This window comes from Corylus avellana, chromosome ca10 (genome assembly GCF_901000735.1).
Source record: "Corylus avellana chromosome ca10, CavTom2PMs-1.0".
Classification (NCBI taxonomy): Eukaryota; Viridiplantae; Streptophyta; class Magnoliopsida; order Fagales; family Betulaceae; genus Corylus; species Corylus avellana.
This window is the reverse complement of record NC_081550.1, coordinates 4,980,710-4,999,268: the sequence shown is the minus strand read 5'-3', so window position 1 is coordinate 4,999,268 and position 18,559 is coordinate 4,980,710. Positions and strand designations below refer to the sequence as shown.

The 18,559-nt window shown below is 35.4% G+C and overlaps 2 protein-coding genes across 3 annotated transcripts; both read left to right on the top strand.

The window, feature by feature from the left end:
• Window positions 1-815: 815 nt before the first annotated feature.
• LOC132163805 (uncharacterized) lies at window positions 816-4,414 on the top strand. 2 transcript variants are annotated; one of them, XM_059574176.1, is made up of 6 exons: window positions 816-912; window positions 1,627-1,950; window positions 2,431-2,642; window positions 2,746-3,007; window positions 3,193-3,560; window positions 4,095-4,414. In XM_059574176.1, exons 2-5 carry the CDS (start codon window positions 1,699-1,701, stop codon window positions 3,526-3,528), a joined length of 1,062 nt encoding a protein of 353 aa, XP_059430159.1. In that variant the 5' UTR covers window positions 816-912; window positions 1,627-1,698; the 3' UTR covers window positions 3,529-3,560; window positions 4,095-4,414. The 2 variants fall into 2 exon arrangements, with proteins under 2 accessions (XP_059430159.1, XP_059430160.1); XM_059574177.1 differs by lacking the exons at window positions 816-912; window positions 1,627-1,950 and adding an exon at window positions 2,037-2,222 and having other exon boundaries at window positions 2,423-2,642.
• Window positions 4,415-7,180: 2,766 nt separating this feature from the next.
• On the top strand, window positions 7,181-18,189 carry LOC132163501 (uncharacterized). The gene is made up of 15 exons (XM_059573810.1): window positions 7,181-7,264; window positions 8,244-8,605; window positions 9,812-10,055; window positions 10,275-10,552; window positions 11,494-11,661; window positions 11,848-12,612; window positions 12,728-12,822; window positions 13,349-13,411; window positions 13,519-13,607; window positions 13,961-14,590; window positions 14,827-14,895; window positions 15,160-15,230; window positions 15,416-15,473; window positions 16,778-17,042; window positions 17,294-18,189. Exons 2-15 carry the CDS (start codon window positions 8,331-8,333, stop codon window positions 18,028-18,030), a joined length of 3,807 nt encoding a protein of 1,268 aa, XP_059429793.1. The 5' UTR covers window positions 7,181-7,264; window positions 8,244-8,330; the 3' UTR covers window positions 18,031-18,189.
• Window positions 18,190-18,559: the final 370 nt, after the last annotated feature.

The following is an 18,559-nucleotide window of genomic DNA, read 5'->3' as shown; positions in this document are numbered from 1 at the left end:
CTTCAGAGGAATGATAAATTTAAATTCTTAAAGAGTTGTCCTTGAAGAGTATGGGTCTGTGAAAACAAATCTACTATATATATCAAAGTCCAACCTCAATTATTTGTGGTTTGATATTGGGTAGCAGCATCTTTACAGTGTGGAGTGTGGGTCATAGGCTCATCATCTTATACTACACATATTACTACATATTTGGATTTTTTTCTGACCAATTTTTGACTCTCTTTTTTCCTCTCTTATATATATATATATATTACACAAAGGTGGGAAAAAAAAAAAAAAGATTAAAAGAAATTTGGCATTGTCACTCTTTTGTGATTGATAAGGTAGTTTGGCTAGCCAAACCTTGTCCAAAATGATATGGTCGGCCACTCTCATTTTGTCCAACGTGCTTTTTATAAAATAAAATTTATATTTTTAATTTTTAAGGAATATTAAAAACTCATCTAAGTATTTTTAAGCGTGTTGACGTGAATCTTCGTTAAAAGAATTGACGGAATTTGGACTTACGGACCAACTTGATATTTAGATTTACAACAAGTACTACATGTTACACTTTTTAAAATCGAGATTTTGATTTCAATCCAAACCTTTAAAAGCGTAAATTATTTTCAGAGTTTTAAGTTTATTCTTCTCGTACTCTCTCGAAGTTCATTCCCAGTTACCGTCGGAAGTCGCTAGAGATCGCCGCCAAAGGACTATACCATGGTCTTCTCATGACCACCTGTGACGTATATACATGTTTTTGTTCTCTCAATGGTCAGTGCACATCTGGCAGCACGTGCGCACGGTAAAACATAAATGTTCCTGTGACGTATAAATATCGTCTCCCTCCCGCTTTGTTTACATTTTTACTCTTTTGTCTCCGAAGCTTTGCGCGATTGATCTGCGCTTCACCCCCTTGAATCCCAGGTACTTTTTTCCACTCTTCGCTCTCCACTTAGCGCATTCTATCTACTTTCTCTTTAATTTCATTGAAACTCCTCCCGCTTTGAATTTTATTTCCCTCCACCTAGGGTTGCAAATTTTGAAATAAAATTTTGAAAAACGGGAAAATTTGAGCCAAAATGGCTGTATAAGGTGCGGAAAAGTTTGTTGTGATACTGAGAATTCACTTCTTCTTTTTGGGTTTGTCTTATTTTCTTGACAATCGAGGGATATATTATATGATGAGGGTGGTGGGGGTGTTGGCTTTGCTTGTTGCCGTTTTTGGAGTGGTTATGGTTGTTTGGTTTTAAAATACTTTCCTGTTTGTTCGAGTAATTAAGTTGGTTTTATGTCAATTCATGGAAAGCATTAAAATTTGATGTTTGGGTCCTAGGGAAAAGGAGTTCAAGGTGGGGATTGGGTGGAGTTTGACTTTTAAGCTTTTATGTTATTTTTCTTCTGGAATATGAGATTTCAACTAAACCAACCTAGCCAAGTTGTTGTATATGGGTCAACTGTGCTGGCTTTCTTGACTATTGTTAGTGGTAGCCTGAATTAAACAGTAGTCTTCTCTAGTATTCTGAATTTGTCCTAGTGTTTATTGTTGGTTACTTCATTACCTGTGCATTTTTAGTAACAAACTTTGGAGGGTAGTCAATACAATGCTCATTATCTGGTTGCATCATTTTGTTATGGCAGGAAGAGATTCAAGTTGATTTGGGAAGAGGGTCTGGGGTCTGTCAGCCGGATCTACCTTTTATTCCTTCAGGAATGGTTTCCAAAACGGCTGTGGTCTTGCTGATGGGTCTCTTGGGAATGGTTTTTCAGGCAACACAACTCCCCCCTCCACAAACTACTAGGGCAGCAGAGCATTCTCCTGTAACCTCATTAAGAATCAGGCTCAAAGATGGAAGGTACTTGGCTTACAGAGAGAGAGGTATCCCCAAAGAAAAAGCTAAATACAAGATCATTCTTGTGCATGGCCTCGGAAGCTCCAAAGAGATGAACTTTCTGGCACCCCAAGTACATTCATAAATCTCTCTTTCCAACCTCCTTTATGAGAATCTGAAGCTTGAAAATATTCTCAGTTGGATTGTTTATAGGTAGAAAATTAGATTGTTAACTGTCTGCAGTTGAATGAATACTGGTAGAAAACTCTTGAAACTACTGGAAATTGTTCACTAAACATATACCAAACCCAGTTACTATTCGTGTCACGAAATAATCTAAAGGAAAAAGCACTGTAAAAGGGCCTGAAAGCAATTTTAATCACACACTCATGCGCATATCAAGAGGTTTCATACAATCTATGCTTTTAAAGATCCTTTATTTATTTTGGTTTGTTGAGACATCATCATAATTCATATATATATATATATATGCCTGGTTTACAAGAATCCTGATATAATCAAGGAAGAAATAATATGTCAGTTCAATATACTAAAAGATATAGCCCTGTAAAATTTCAAATGAGGTGAATTTCACACTGCTTTAGTTTCCCAGGAACTAATAGATGAATTGGGCATATATTTTCTACTATTTGATCGAGCGGGATACGGAGAAAGTGATCCGGACCCAAAGCGCACGGTAAAGGGTGAAGCGCTTGATATTCAAGAACTTGCTGATCAATTACAGCTAGGATCCCAGTTTTATGTGATTGGAGTCTCAATGGGATCATACTCCACATGGAGTTGTCTCAAATATATACCAGACAGGCAAAACACTCTCCTCACTTCTAGTTTCGTGGTTTATGTTTTTTTTAATGCTCAGTCATGTCAAGACCCTATTGTTACAGCTTACATCAAAACCATTTTCCAGGTTAGCAGGTGTGGCTTTTGTAGTCCCAACTGTGAATTACTGGTGGCCTTCTCTACCTGATAGTTTGATTAGGGAGGACTATAGGAGGAAACTTCTGCAGTGGTCAATCTGGTTTGCAAATTATGCTCCTGGACTAGTCTACTGGTGGGCAACTCAAAAATGGCTTCCTTCAACTTCTGGCCTGGAAAGAAACCCATTATTCTTCAATGACCGAGATATAGATATTTTGAAGACTATATCAGGATTCCCAATGCTCACCAAGGTAATTAAAATGTCCATTTGCACAAAAGTTGGAAGGAAAAAGGTCCTTGGTCTTATAGTTAAGTTATTCAAAATTTCTGGTAAACAATGCATAGGTATATAACATATATATCAGAGAGCCCAAATTCCATACCAAGAAGTTGTGTTTCATGGAGATTGTGATAAAGTTTTTGTTTGAACCTACAGGATAAGTTACGAGAACGAGGTGTTTTTGATACTCTCCGCCGTGACTTTATGCTAGCTTTTGGAAAATGGGGCTTTGATCCAATGGATCTTAGCAATCCATACCCTCAAAATGAAAGCTCCGTGCACATATGGCAAGGTTATGAGGATAAGGTTGTGCCCTTTGAGCTTCAAAGATTTGTTTCAGGAAAGCTACCTTGGATTCGATACCATGAAGTTCCAGATGGTGGGCATTTGCTTGTGTATTACTCTAGTGTATGTGAGGCCATTTTAAGGGCGCTTTTGCTTCGAGAGGAACCAGTTTCATATAGACCTAGAACAGCCAGAGATTGGTATTAAAGTTGTCTCCACTTTACAAAGAATACTTAAAGGTGATTGATTTGTTTTTTTGTTTTTTTTTTTTTTTTAATGTTTTGGTTTTAATTCATAATTTTCAGAGATTGGCAAATATGTACATTACATTTGTTACTGGAAATTTAAAAGGTATAATCCTTGTTTGTGTACATTTTATGCATAAAGACCTACTTCACCTATTGAGCCAAAGTGACGTCCCTAAATTGTAATAGTACCTCGGATATGTAGGACTGATGTGATCCCAGAGTTTTAGAAATTTAGATTTACCAACGAGAGATAGGTTTGCATACTTGATTGAATTTCTTTGATGTTGAATTTGAACTTAGTTAGGAAGTTTCAGAACTTGGTGCACTTTGTAAATTAAAAAATGTTGAAGAATTTTAATATTGGCCAAAGGCTCTATGCTTTCTGCAAGTATTAGAATAGAAGTATGGGGTCATTTAGGGGGAACAATTGAATTGAAACAGACTTTCAACACCCAGGTCAATTAAGATTATGGATGTCTGAATTCTGATACAGATGGTTAGTGACAAAAAAGTTGGTGATTGCAGGAGAAGAAGCTGCTACCAACCAGTATGGTATTGCAAGGAATTGAAGACCACAATGATGCACTGGCACCAATATGGTACAAAAAGGCAAAATGATGGGCTCCAAATTGGTTGTTAAAGCTCATGTCCTACAATTTTCCCACAACCATAATACCTATCCAATTTCAAAGCAAACAGAAGGAATATTAGCTCCGATTATTCTACTAAAAGATTCTGATAGTGTATTCATTTCTTAGATTTGTCAGAGTTGCACATATTGACATTAAAGAGAATCATGAATTTGTCAAAATTATTATTAATAGATAATACAAATTTTATTGATAGCTTAGCAATGATTATAATTCAATTGAGATATTTACAAGCATCAACTGCATCATTTTTCTAGCTAGGATTTGGCTTGGACACAAAGAGAGGGCACCAAGCAGCAAGGCAGAAAAATGGCTGTGTGGAATCGAAGCTTCACCAAATAAGTTATATAGCATGTATGCTAATTGACAATGAAGATTTAGATCATTGTATGAAGGAGATTTTTCTGGTAGCCAACGATTTGAAATTATCTTGTATACCAAACACAGGCCTAACAATAAAAGCAACAAAGCACAATGAATGTATATAGAAATCTATTTATTATATAAGTAAAACAAGCTGTATTATATGCTTTCGTCCGTGACAAAGCCTTTAACATGCTATTAAAAATCTCTCAATTAATCGCATTATTGAACATGCATGAGTGCACGTAAATGATTAAGAGTTTGTTTATGATTGCGTTGGGAAATAAAGCTTTTGTCTATAAAAAGAAGTCTGAAAATAGCTTTTTTATTTTTAAGCTTTTCCAAAATATAGTTTTGAGCCTTTTTATATAGGAAAAAAAGTCAAAAAGTGTTTAAATGTTTTTTTCTTTTTTTTACCAAACAGACCTATTTTTACTTGGCACAACTTTTTATGTACTAAAAGCACTTTTAAACATCTCAACGCAATCTCAAACAGACTCTAAACCTTACTTAATATATAATAAATGTACCAATTTTTCTAAGCATAAATATTTTTAGTGAACTTCAACCCCACCTTAAACTAATGGTTTCTTTCATATAATGAATTCCATTAAACTCTGAATACCTCCTTTTTAGTAGGTATAGATGTATCTTTATCATCACACTCACTGTCTAAGCTCATGAGCTCCCCACTATCCACATAGGGTCCTTTTTAGGACCATCTTCTACATTCTCTCCACCCTTTCTTTGATGATTGACCAGCTGTGGGCTGAAACCATTTTTGTTGTAGCAACCCATAAAATATCATCATTTTTTCTATATAAATGTCCCCATTTTCATCTGTTTTGTGAAAGTCATTCAAATGGATGCTAGCATCAGACTCCTACCCTCATCCCTACCAGGCTGTTGTTGAGGCTACTGTGGAGGCTGTTGTGCAGCCTGCTTAGGTATTTGTGAGTCATCTTGATCAGGCACTTGTGAGTCTCTTAGCTCATAGTCATTCATGTCCACTTCAACAGGCTCGAAATTAGGCAGAGGAGTACCAACACTTTAAAAAAATTGTTCATGTTATTTGCTCCAACTTGTTTCATGATCTTCCAAAGAGATTATCAATTTGTTTGTATGGTATGAGAAAGAACCAAACTAAGGCTCCATTTGTTTTGGCATAAAATGAGATTTTCATAAGATATTTTTCATATTTTTTAGTGTTTGGTGTTACCGAAAATTATAGTCAATGGAAAATATTTTCGATTTAACCAAAAAAACCTCTTTAATTTTCGAAAAATAATTTCCATTTTTGAAAACCGTAAACTATTTTTTGAGTTTGAGCATCTCATTCTCAAATCGACAGATCTAACTAAGATGTAGCCGGGACCTGACCGAGACATTATTGGGACTGGGTCGAGACCGCTTCGAGAGCTGAATGGGACCCCGTTGAGACCTTGTCAGTACTTGACTAGGACTCAAGTAGGACCTGGCGGGGACATAACCAGGACTGCGCCGGGACCCAATTAGGACATTGTGAGAACTTAGTCAAGATACCGCGATGACTCAGTTAGGACATGAGCGGGATCTAGTTGGGATATTTTTGTAATTTAAAGTTTTATATATATATATATATATATATATATATATATATTTGAATAATGATTTTCTTAAAATATATTCAGTTGATGAATATATATATATATATATATTTGAATAATGATTTTCTTAAAATATATTCAGTTGATGAAAAACATTTTAGGTCGAAAACAAACCGAGCCTAAGGCATTTAAAAAAAAAAAATGGCAGCTATTCTAGAGAAGTTACTTCCTATAAGATAAGCAAGTTTGTCGGTATAGTATTAATGGAATAAGGCTTAAGATATATAAATTTTAGAATAATTCTATAAGTCTTCCTAGAGTCTTCCTCGAGTGTTTTGATGTATTTATAAGTGTTTTGTATTTGTATTGTTTGTTAATATTATTGTTTTAAGAAAAATAAATAAAAATAACAAATAACAAATAAAGTTGCATTTTCTTCACATCCAATAACATTTTATTTTTCACTTTGTTCAAGAAGGAAAATAAAAAAACAAAAAAACTTTCTATTGTTAATTCTTTTTGAAGTTTTTTGTTTTGTTTGAAAAAAGTGTTTTAGCGTGACTTAAAGTGAAAATAGTTAAATATTTTGTGAGTATTTTGTATTTTAATTTTTAGATTAGTTTGTTAATATTTAAAATAGTTGAATATTTTATTAGTATTTTATATTTTAAATTGTTTGTTAATATTTTTCATATATTTATTTAAAAAATGAAAAGGAAAAAATGCTTTAGATTTCTTACATTAAAAAAAAAAAATAATAAAAAAATAATAAAATTTATTTATAAGCTTAGCATTCTTCCAATTTTTTTTTTTTTAATATATATTGATGTGAAAGTTAATTATATTGTGTCATATCAATTTGTAAAAATTTATCAGTAAAATTTTTCAGTAAAATTTGTTTATAAGCTTAACACTTTTTACAAGGCTGTCCAAAAACATTTGTCCTCTCACCTCACTGGGACGCCAGTCAGCACTTCCACACGGTAATACATAATATTCATGTGACGTATATATATCGTCCCCCTCCCGCTTATTTTTACTTTTTGTGTCGGAAACTTTGCGCGTTTGATCTGCGCTTGACCTCGTTGAATCTCAGGTAATTTTCAACACTTCGCTCTCCAATTCACGCATTTTACCTAATTTCACGTTAATTTCATTCAAACTCTTCCCGCTTCGAATTTTGTTCCCCTCCTCCACCTAGGGTTTCAATCTGTTTGGTTGCCGAGAAACCTGAGGAAAAGAAAATTCCTGGCTGTATTTTTTTTTTTAGGTTTTGGAAGAAAAAAGAGAAAAATTGATCGAAATGGCTGTACAAGCTGTGGAGCATTTTGTAGTAATATTGAAAATTTAAGTTTTTTTTTTTTTTTTTTGGTTCTTTTTTTGTTTTTCTTGTTTCCTTTATTTTCTTGACAATTGAGAGCTATACGATGAGGGTTCTGGTGGTGGATTTGTTTGTTGCTGATTTGGAGGTAGTTATGGCTGGTTGATTGTAAAAAAATTTCGTGTTTCATCGAATAATTAAGTGAGTTTTATGTCATTTCATGGAATGCATTGAAGTTAGATGTGTGATGAAGGAGTTCAGGACGGGGATTGGGTTGGAGTTTGACTTTAAGCTTTTATGTTATTGTGTTCTGGAATATGAAAATTCAAAGTAACTCAAACGAGTCAAGTGGTTCAATAAAAGCTCAATTGAGCTGGCTTAATGCATTGAAGTTAGATGTGTGATGAAGGAGTTCAGGATGGGGATTGGGTTGGAGTTTGACTTTAAGCTTTTATGCTATTTTGTTCTAGAATATGAAAATTCAAACTAACTCAAACGAGTCAAGTAGTTCAATAAAAGCTCAATTGAGCTGGCTTCTTTGATTTCTCGAGCTCCGAGATTCCCCCCCACCCACAATTTTCTCATCGAATGTTGTGAGTGTTAGCCTGAACTGAACCATACTCTTCTTTAGTATTATGAACTTCTCCTAGTGTTTATTGTTGGTTACTGCATCACCTGTGCATTTTTAGTAACACACTTTGGAGGGTAGTCAATACAATGCTCATTATCCAGATGCATCATTGAATTATGGCAGGAAGTAAGAGACTCAAATTGATTTTGGACAAGGTCCAGGGTCTATTTGTATGGGTTTGGAAGTCGTACTAAGGGTTTGAAATGCATAATGTTCAATTCGGGGAATCATGTTAGCCGTGGGAGTGCAACACCGTCACCAGATATGCCACCCTTGACTCAGTGTTTGCCGTTGGACCCGATTATATTGGGCAGTCAGAAATATACGCGCTTGGGAGAGCTAAGAAGGGTTCTGGGTGTTCCTCTTGGAAGTACATCAGAGGACCATTCCTTTGGAGTTTCCCACCCTAAACCTCCAGCTCCAGTAGCTACAGAGGAGCTAAAGCACTTCAAAGAAAGTGTACAAGATGCCTCTAGAAAGGCCAGGTATATTTTATTCATTCTATTGCAAGTTCCTATCACATGTTATGGTTTTAATAACATGAGTGTCTTTCATTAAGAAAGAACACAATTCTATGCTTCATGATTGAAGCAGAATGAGCATGTTTCATGATTGAAGCAGCAGTAACAACTTAGGAATTGATGGGATACCAACGGTATCTATTTGGAAATGGAAGAGGGGGTAATGGCACGAGTCATGATGCATGGAATTTCTTATACATCATGGTATAAATGAAATATGTCTTCTACCTTATTGTAAATAGGATACAATTACATGAAACAATGAAATATCTTCTTTTAAGGCATTCATATAAATATATAGAAAAATATATATGAATGTATTTCTATAAGAAGAGAAAAAAAACCTCGAATGGTCCTTTCTTTTGTGTGAACATGTTCTCTGGTCACCTGCATTTGTTCTGATTTTAGAAAGTCTTCATAGACCCCTGAGCACATTTTGACATTCTTCTAATCAAATATTGCTGCCTGTTGTGGAAATGTGTATGGTTCAGCATAGGTTGGGGATCTAAGAATTTGGTTATATGTAATATGCTTCTCAATGAAGTGCCCACAGGACCTTTTAAGTTGTGCATGGTTAATAAAATATGGAATAACAAATATACCTGGTTACATAATAGTTCATGCTTTAAAAAACTTTGGAAAATTGGTATAGAAACAGAAACATAGAAATTGCGAGTAGAAATATGTCTTGGTACATTGCAGAGTTGTGTAAAAAGTTTGGGACTTAAAAACTCCTATATATAACAAATTGTAAACAACAGAATCCTATTGGATTGAAGATAGATTTTTGATAAGTTTAGTTTATTTTATTTTTGATAAGTAAAACAGTATGGAAATTCAGAGATGGAGATTAAAATATCTTGAATAATAATGATTTATTGCTGGTAATGATACCATAAGTTTGCAAGAAACCCATATATAATGATGACCAGGCTAATAGTTGTCAGCTGCAATGCATTATTATTAAATATTTGATGTGTGTGTTTCTTTTTTTTTTAAAAAAAAGGAACATGTATTATGTATTTTCCCGCTAGTCCGATTTTTATGTGCTAAACTGGAATTTTTTTTTTTTTTTTCCCTTTAATTATGTATGTGTATCATTTATGTACAAATGCGTATTTTATAGTATATGTTGTGGTGTACTAATGAGACTGCGGTGATTGCTGCCAGGGATAGAGCGAAAATGTTACGTGAATCCATTCACAAATTGGACAAATATAGGGAAGCCTTAAGCTCAAAGAAGCGACCGCGTGGTGATCTTTCATCAAGTGAGAGATCTGGTGGAGTAAACTTAGCAAAGATGGGAAGCCAGATTCACAGAAACTCTCATGACACTGTGACTCAAAGATTGGAGGACAGAACCAAGAGTATTGGGTTGAATAAGCGTGTTCGTACATCAGCAGCGGATGTGCGGGTCTGTATTTGAATATTAATATTTAGCTCTCATCTATTTCTCTAATATTCAGCCGTCAACTCTGTTTGCAAATTACTTTAATGGGAGTGACATTAAATTTAGAGGGGGTAGTTTTTAAGTCCAATCTCTCACTGCAAGTAATTGGTAGTTCTCTGAAGGGATCATTGAATTTTTTTTTTTTTTTTTTTGTTAATCATTCTGTTTTCTAAATGCCACCAGGCAGATAGTAGGTCTGCTGTGACCTCAAGGCAGCAGATGGTCACAGAAAAGGATGGAGATCTGCTCGAGCCATTTAGTGGGGTTTCTGTTCGGATTGAAGAAAAGACTCGTCGACTGCTTGCTGGTGGTGAAGGATTGGATCAAAAGATAAAGAAGAAACGTTCTGTTGGAGCTGTAGGTAATAGAGTAGTAACTGGTGAGCGGGATACAAAACGAGCTACACATCCAAAGCTGAATGCGGATTCTAAGTTGCGTTCTTGTGACGCCCATAGTTTCAGGTATTGTATTGTAGATCGATAAATACAAGTCCTGATTTGGAATAATCTCTTCATTCTAATGTAACTGGTAAGTGGTTATAGATTTTCTTGTCTTAGTACAGACGGTACTATTGATTTTGACAAAATTTGTCTTTGTTTTTAGAATTATGTGCTGAGGTTCACTGTTCATTTTCATCAGCTGCTTCTTATAAGTGACTTGTTCTTTTCTAAATTTTTATTTATGTTGTTGCTTTTGTCTTTATTGTTATTATCTGTGGGTTGTTTTAGTTCATTTCATTTGAATATATTACAGTAACTTGTGAGAGAAACTTGTTGAGTTTGTTGCTGACAGAACCTTTGGTACAACTAATTTTTCTTTTTATGAGACCTGTACATTTTGTTCTTTGTTTGGAAAAGATTTTAATAGAAATGTATAACTAGTGACAGATTAAAGAAAAATCAATGTGACATGTATCTTATATGGCACAACTATTAACCAACTAGCTTAAGTTCATTGTTCTAATCAATTTTTACTTGACTAGTCTTGTTTAAGCTAGCAATTTTTCTTGAAGCTTGACCAAAGAGCTCTAGCTTAAATGACTACTCCTCTCCTGTATGGACGTGGTGGAGGGTGAGGTTTTGGATTCTAGACCCACTTGATGTGTGTGTGTGTTCCTTACAGCCAGAAATTTTTTCTTGAACCATGTTGCTTGCATCATTGGGCGTGAGCCTAGTATCATGCATCTGCAAATGTGTGTTTTGGAGGGGAGAAGGCGCAGAAACTGAATCTAACACTGCAATCTATTCTTTCCCTCAATGTTATATTGTTTGCTTGTGTTATACTGGTTCAGACATTAATACGCGGGTAGTAAATTTATTCTATGTAATTCTCCACAACTGAGAAAGAAAATAAAAAGTGAGAAGAAAGATTTTTCTGTTCTTAGGCTTTTTATTTGTCGCAGATTGAAGTCTTCCCCTGGAGTTAGTGGAATCAACAAGTTGGATGGTTCTTTTGAGCCTGCTACTTCAGATGCTTGCACAGCAGTCAGGAATGAACTGGAACGTGCCCCTCTTCCAAGGGACCGTGCAGTTGTATTGGAACAGAGACTTTTAGCGAAAGGAAACAATAAGTATGCATTTCCTTCTTGACATTTTCATTCTAATGGTCTCCGGTGGAGTTTCAGAATCAGTAAAAACATGTGATTGAAGGCCATTATGTTCCGCAGCTGATTGCCTTGACGTTTTTAATATTTCGTGTTTTTCATTGTTGTGGTTATGATGATGTTTTGAACTTTTTTGTGGCTTTATTTTATTAGGGCAAATATTCAGGAGGATATTCCATCAGGCAGTCCTAATACAGTAGTAAAAGGAAAAATTTCCAGGGCACCACGGACTGGTTCCATCATGGGACTAGATTCATCTCCTAATGTTCACCATTCATCTGGAGCCTTTCAAGGTTGTGAACAGACTACAGGTCTAAATAAAGTTCCAGTTGTAGGTGTGACAAATAACCAAAAGCGTATGATGTCCACAGGCTCATCCATACATCCTATGACCCAGTGGGTTGGTCAGAGACCACATAAAAACTCACGCACAAGGAGATCAAATTTAGTTTCTCCGGTCTCAAACCATGCTGAAACTCAGATTTCGTCCCAAGGCTTTGCAACTAGTGATTTGAGTGTGAAAACTTCATCTCTGGGGACCAGTGGATCACTACTGGCCAGCAGTGTAGATAACAATACCCTAAAAGTTAAGAGGGAACGTGAGAGTGTTTCATCTCCATTTGGGTTATCTGAAAGTGAAGAATCAGGTGCTGGAGAAAACAAATTGAAAGAGAAAGGGATAGATAGTGTAGAAGTTGCTTTGACTGCAACTCATAAAGGTGGGGCTTTTGTGTTACCGACGAAGAAGAATAAAATACCAAGTATTGAAATTGGAGATGGTGCGCAGCGACAAGGAAGGAATGGAAGGGGTTCATCCTTAACAAGGCCGGTAATTCCTCCAGTGGGGGAGAAGTTGGAGCATCTATTGACGACAAAGCCATTGCAAAGCGTGAGGGCTAATTCTGAAAAGAATAGAAGGTGTACACAACTTTTTTGCTTTTGTACAATATGAATTGGGACCATGAATTGTCTATTGATTTTATGAGAAATCTCTCGTTTTTTTTTATTCAACTACTATTCTCTTGCATTTCAGTAAATCAGGCCGTCCACCTTCAAAAAAGCTGAAAGACCGCAAGGCTTTGATTCGTGTTGGGCCGATAATAAACAATGGTTCTTCAAATTTTACTGGTAATATCGAACTAAACCATGAAACTTCATCTTGCTTGGCTTTAAAGTTTTTGATTCAATATGTCATATGCTAATGTTTTCTGATATTTGGAACTTTTGGTTTGAGACATTACAATATCAAAGTTTGGTGGCAAGATCAGCATTATTTTAGCCCTTCTGGCCCAGTTTGACATATTTTCACATGTTAATGTTACTGCAGTTATTGCATTTCAAAGCTTAGTGTGTAATGAGTGTTCAAGACCAGATTCCGTGCTTGTATTCCTGTTGCATAGTTCAATGCCTTTCAAGGAAAGCTCTTTTTATTTTATTTTGTTTTTATTTTTGGTTGTATTTCTATATTTTCATAGGATTTTTTTTTTTGTTATGTTTTGACTATATTTTTCATTTTTAATATTTATATGCATATATATATGCGTGTCTTGAGTAATTTAGTTGTGTGAAATATGTTGGCTACTTGCATGTCTCCTTGATTAAAATTTATCACAATTGGACATAGTTTTTAGTTTTAATTGTTATAATTTTCCAGGTGAGTCTGATGATGATCGTGAAGAACTATTTGTAGCTGCAAATGCTGCTCGTAATGCTAGAAGTATGGCTCTTGACTTCATTTCTTTTTTCTAATTTTAGACCTTCTCCAGAAAGGCGGCACTTTTGTATTATTTGTGCTTATCATTAAATACTGGCTTGTTTCTGTAGGTCTTGCCTGTTCTGGTCCATTTTGGAATAAAATGGAATCTATTTTTGCTTCTGTCAGCTCAGAGGATTTGTCCTACTTGAAGCAACAGGTATTGGGATACAGGGATGGTATTAAGACTTCATAGATTACTTTTGGGACTGAGAATTATAATTTTCCTTCTTCTTTTGATATCATATCAGCTAAGTTTTGTGGAGGATCTTGAGGAGAGTTTTTTGTCTCATATCTTTGGCATGGTATATAATGTATTGGTATGAAAGTACTATTTTATATATATATATAGAAAAGATTTCATGCTGATCCCTTATAGTTATTTAACACTTCAGTGACTAAAATTAAGTTTATGCTGATTTCAACCAAAGTATAATGGAAAAATGGATATCTAGGTATGGAGCCAAATTTCTTGAAGAAATATTGATGAGTTGTCTTCTTTCATCCCCACAGGGTGTTAGTGTGCTTAAAGAAGCAAATGATTGTTCTGCCACAAGACAAAGAAGCCACTCCAATCAAGAATTAGCTGAGGCCGATTCTTTTCATGGAAGATTTGACACGAGAAAGTTGGACAAAGTTACTCCATTGTACCAACGAGTTCTTTCTGCTTTGATAGAAGAAGATGAAATTGAAGAATTTCACCTCCATGGTGAAGGGAAAAATTTGTCTCTGCAGTATGGTAGTGATGATTCTCATTGTGGTTCATGTAACCATATTGATATTGAGCCTAAAGATTGGGACAGAATGGAATCTGAAGTTGAGTCGGAAGTGGATTACCAGACTCAGAAGAATTACTTGTTAGACAGACTCTCTTGTGATAAGAGTGTTGCATCTAACTCATTTAGGAACCCAAGCATGTCCAGTTCTTTAACTAGCAGTGAACAGTGGCGGGGAGATGATGACTTTTCCCATTCTGATCTGGGACACGCCAGTGAAATTTGTTCAAATGATCTTGGTCAGCTGCAACCTAGGGAATTAAATGTTGGCAGTCTGTCTTCCTCTAACTGCCAATATCAGCTATTGTGTCTGGATGACAGGCTTCTATTGGAACTGCAGAGTATTGGCTTATATCCAGAGACATTGGTATGGTTCTACATATCTTATATTGAATCCATTTTAGAAGCTTCATGGAAGAATTCTGCATGTATGGTTATGGCAGTAATTAAGAATTTTGTATCGTTATGTTGCTTAATATTGATACATATTAAGAATTTTCTTGATGACTTTCATGGCAGTAATTAATTTCTTTATTTTATATATTGTGATGTTGCTTATTTTTAATGCTTTCTCTGTGGGTGCTTCTTTTGCCTTGTTTGCAGCCCAATCTAGCAGAGGGAGATGTGATTAATCAGGATATTATCGAACTTAAGGAAGGACTGTACCAACAGGTTGTCTTGCATTAATTTTCCTACTTCTGAGGGCTATACGCATTAATTTTCCTACTTATGAGGGCTATACAATTACCAGTATTTAAGTATAAGTTAGAGTGTATTTTCACAGTATTTTACTTTTTGAAGGGTTGGTTTTTTTTTTTTTTTTTTCTAAATCATTTTGTTTCTATCTTGATTGAATTATATTATTATTTTCCCCCAATTTTTATTAAATTCCTGGCATCTTTCTCATATTTTGTAATGCTTTCCACTGAATCATAGATTGGGATAAAGAAGAAAAACTTGGGAAAGATTGACGAAGCTATTCAGAAGGGTAGAGATGTGGAGGGACGGTAAGATTCAGAATGTTTTAGATGTTGTACAAATATTAATATATATATATATTTTTTTCAGTCAATACTAAGAGAAACCCAAGACCATTCCCCAACCAATTGATATTACTCCTGCTTTTCTGTCAGACTGGTGACTATATAAGCTTTTAAAATCTTCTTTCAAATTAATGTTGTTTTATTCACAGGACTATGGAGGAAGTTGCAATGGACCAACTTATTGAGATGGCTTACCAAAAACGGATGGTAATTGGTTTTTTCCCTTTACTCATTCAACTATGACTCAATTTTTGTGGATCCTTATCATATAGACAATTTAGTATTGCTTCCTGATCCGGAGATCGATTTTACATTTGATGTGTTCTCTTGTGAGTGTGTATTGGAACAAATGGTTGGATTGTAATATCAATGGCTGAGTGAGGGTCTTTTTGAAATGATGAGGGTTCCAATTTCACTTTTTAAGGGTGCTTCATGGGCATTGTGTTCCATTATTGGGCGTGGAGCCATAAAACATTTTTTGATTTTTCTATTTTTACACCTTTAATTTTTATTCTCAATGTCTAAATCCAAATTATAGGATCAGAATATAGAAAGCTGGCTCTATGTTCAGTTTGTAGGTTCATGTGAATGTGACATGCGGCAACAATTGTTCATCCCATGAGCATGTAGAGCAGATAATATGGTTGCATGAATAGTGTCACTGCTGCTCTAGTTTATTTTGATCACCCGATATTAGTGTGATTCTTTAGCCGTGCAGTAAGCTTTAATCGTTCGTGGAAAAGTCTTACCGGTGTCATTTAGAAACAATACAAACCATTTGTAATATGGTAAATTGGTGAAATGGTTTTGAACTTAACTTTTGGAGTTGTGTGTCGATAGTGTCACATAGAGAGATGCAGCATTTTAATATATGTGATGATACGTTAGGTCATTGGTTTGTCTTATTTTTTGGAGCATGGCTTTGTATGTGGTTGGTGTTTGGAATTTCAAATTTACATGCTCTGATGCCATTATACCAAACATATCCTTGACGGTTTCAACTCATACTACCAATATATTGACATTTCATCAATCTTGTTGGTATCATAAATGCAAATATTTATTCCTAGTAACTTGGTTGGCAATGTAGTCTCAGTCTAAGGCCTAATTGCTTATTGCATGTCAGGTGGATTTGGAGTATTCTGTGTGTCAACATTTGTCATTGGAGTTTAATATAATGTAGTATTGCTTGTCTTTAATAGCAAAATTTTCCTAGTTTTCGTTGCTGCTTTGTTTTCTGACTTCTTCACCACTATCTCGCTGATATTACAGATTTTGATCTTAACTTTATGGTTGTATCTAAATTCAGTGTGTTAGTTCATTGTGTATGCGCCATGTCTGTATAATGAGCAACTTTATGAGCCTTGTGGAGTATCTTTCTTTGGTACAATTGTCTCTGTAATTAATCACGTGCAAGTAAGGTGATTGTTTTAATCAAATGAGTAATCTGATTCAGAGTCATTTCATGAATCATAAATCATTAATTTCTGTCAAATTGATCTTTTTTCCAGGCTTGCCGTAGGAGTTGTGCTTCAAAAAGTGCAGTGCGTAAGGTTTCAAAACATGTTGCATTGGCTTTTGTCAAGCGCACTCTTGCTAGATGTCGAAAATTCGAAGATACTGGCACTAGTTGCTTTAGTGAGCCTGCACTGCAGGATGTCCTCTTCTCTGTATCTCCATGCAATAATGACACAAAATCGGTTGACTGTGTTGGCTCAGGAACTGCCAGTAACACATGCAATGAAGCTTCCCACCAAGCGGAAGCCAGGGGATCAGGTATGTCAAGTGAAATATTTACATGCTCTTTTATGATGGCGATATTGCCATTTGTCATATCTATTCTAGGTAAGGCTATATTCTAGAAATCTCTGGCTTGGGGATTGTGGCTTGCTTTTTTTTTTTTAATTTTTTTGAGCTACTTTTCACTTTTAAGATAAACATCTTTCAGCTGTAGCTTCTGCAATTTTGTGGTTTATTTGCGTCAGTTTAACGACTAGGAGTTTTTGCGTTTCTGTTTGCTGCCACAGGTGCTGTTTCTAGTGCTTTTGAGAGATATGATTCTCCTAGCGATAATATTGACAGAGGTTCATCAGATGCTTTCCAAAGTGTCATTCACTCTTCTGAACAAGCTTCTTCCAAGCATAGCTCTGTGTTCATCAAAGGAAAGAAGAGGGAGATGCTGATTGATGATGTTGTTGGAAATACTTGCCCGAGGGCAACATCAGCTCTTGACGGCCCTGTTCTTGGTGGATTAAAGGGTAAGAGAAGTGATAGAGAGAGAGATCTGAACAAAGATAATGTAAGAAGTAATTCTGTCTCTGGAGCCAGTCGTCCGTCATTGGACGGCTTCCGGAGTGAGCGCAAAACAAAAGCAAAGCCCAAGCAAAAGAATATTCATCTATCAACGTCTGGAAGTGGTTTCCATGGCAGGTTTATGGAAGCTCCAGAACCTGGTTGTCCACCAGTTCGTGGATCTAATCAACCAGCGTCCACCGTCTGCAATAAAATAAGCAGGGAAGCGGGTTCAACCTTACCCGGTAATATTCCTAAGAAATCATCTAAAGAGTCTGAGGAACCTAATCATTTTGCAAATTTGCAACTACCTGAATTAGATTCAGTGGAAGCACTAGGTGTATCCAATGATATTGTTGGACCTCAAGATCTGAGTTCTTGGTTGAACTTTGACGAAGATGGCTTGCAAGACCATGATTCTATTGGTCTCGAAATACCGATGGATGATCTCACAGAGTTGCACATGTTCTGATGATGGATGATCTTGCCAGAAATATGAATTTAGATGACTAATTGAAGACCAACTAGTCTAGCTGAAACAAATTGATCAAAGATTATAAATATAGTTATAGTTATTTCTTCTGTATGAATTGTCAAGTCATTGAAGAAATATGATTGCCCCTTTCCAGTACCAAGGTTCTCCATTGTAGATTGATTTTGACGTGCAGCTTTTGTCCAAAAGGGTCAATTATGTCATTCCTTGTGGAACCTTTGAGTTGATATTGTGCAGAAACATTTGAAACATAAGATGAAATATACCCTCCTGTTTGTTTAAAGAACATGTTTCTGAGATTATTGAACCATTAATACATGCTAATGTATTAATGAAATGTGCTATGAGTAAGCCAAACAAATTTTATTTGCTCATATGACTTGTCAAGAAAATCATAGCAGTTGTTCACACAAAGTAGGCATAAAAGCATAGATACATAATGCATTTGAAGTTTTTGTGTAAGCTAAATAAAGGTCCTTTTATAAAAAAAAAATTAGTTAAAAATGAT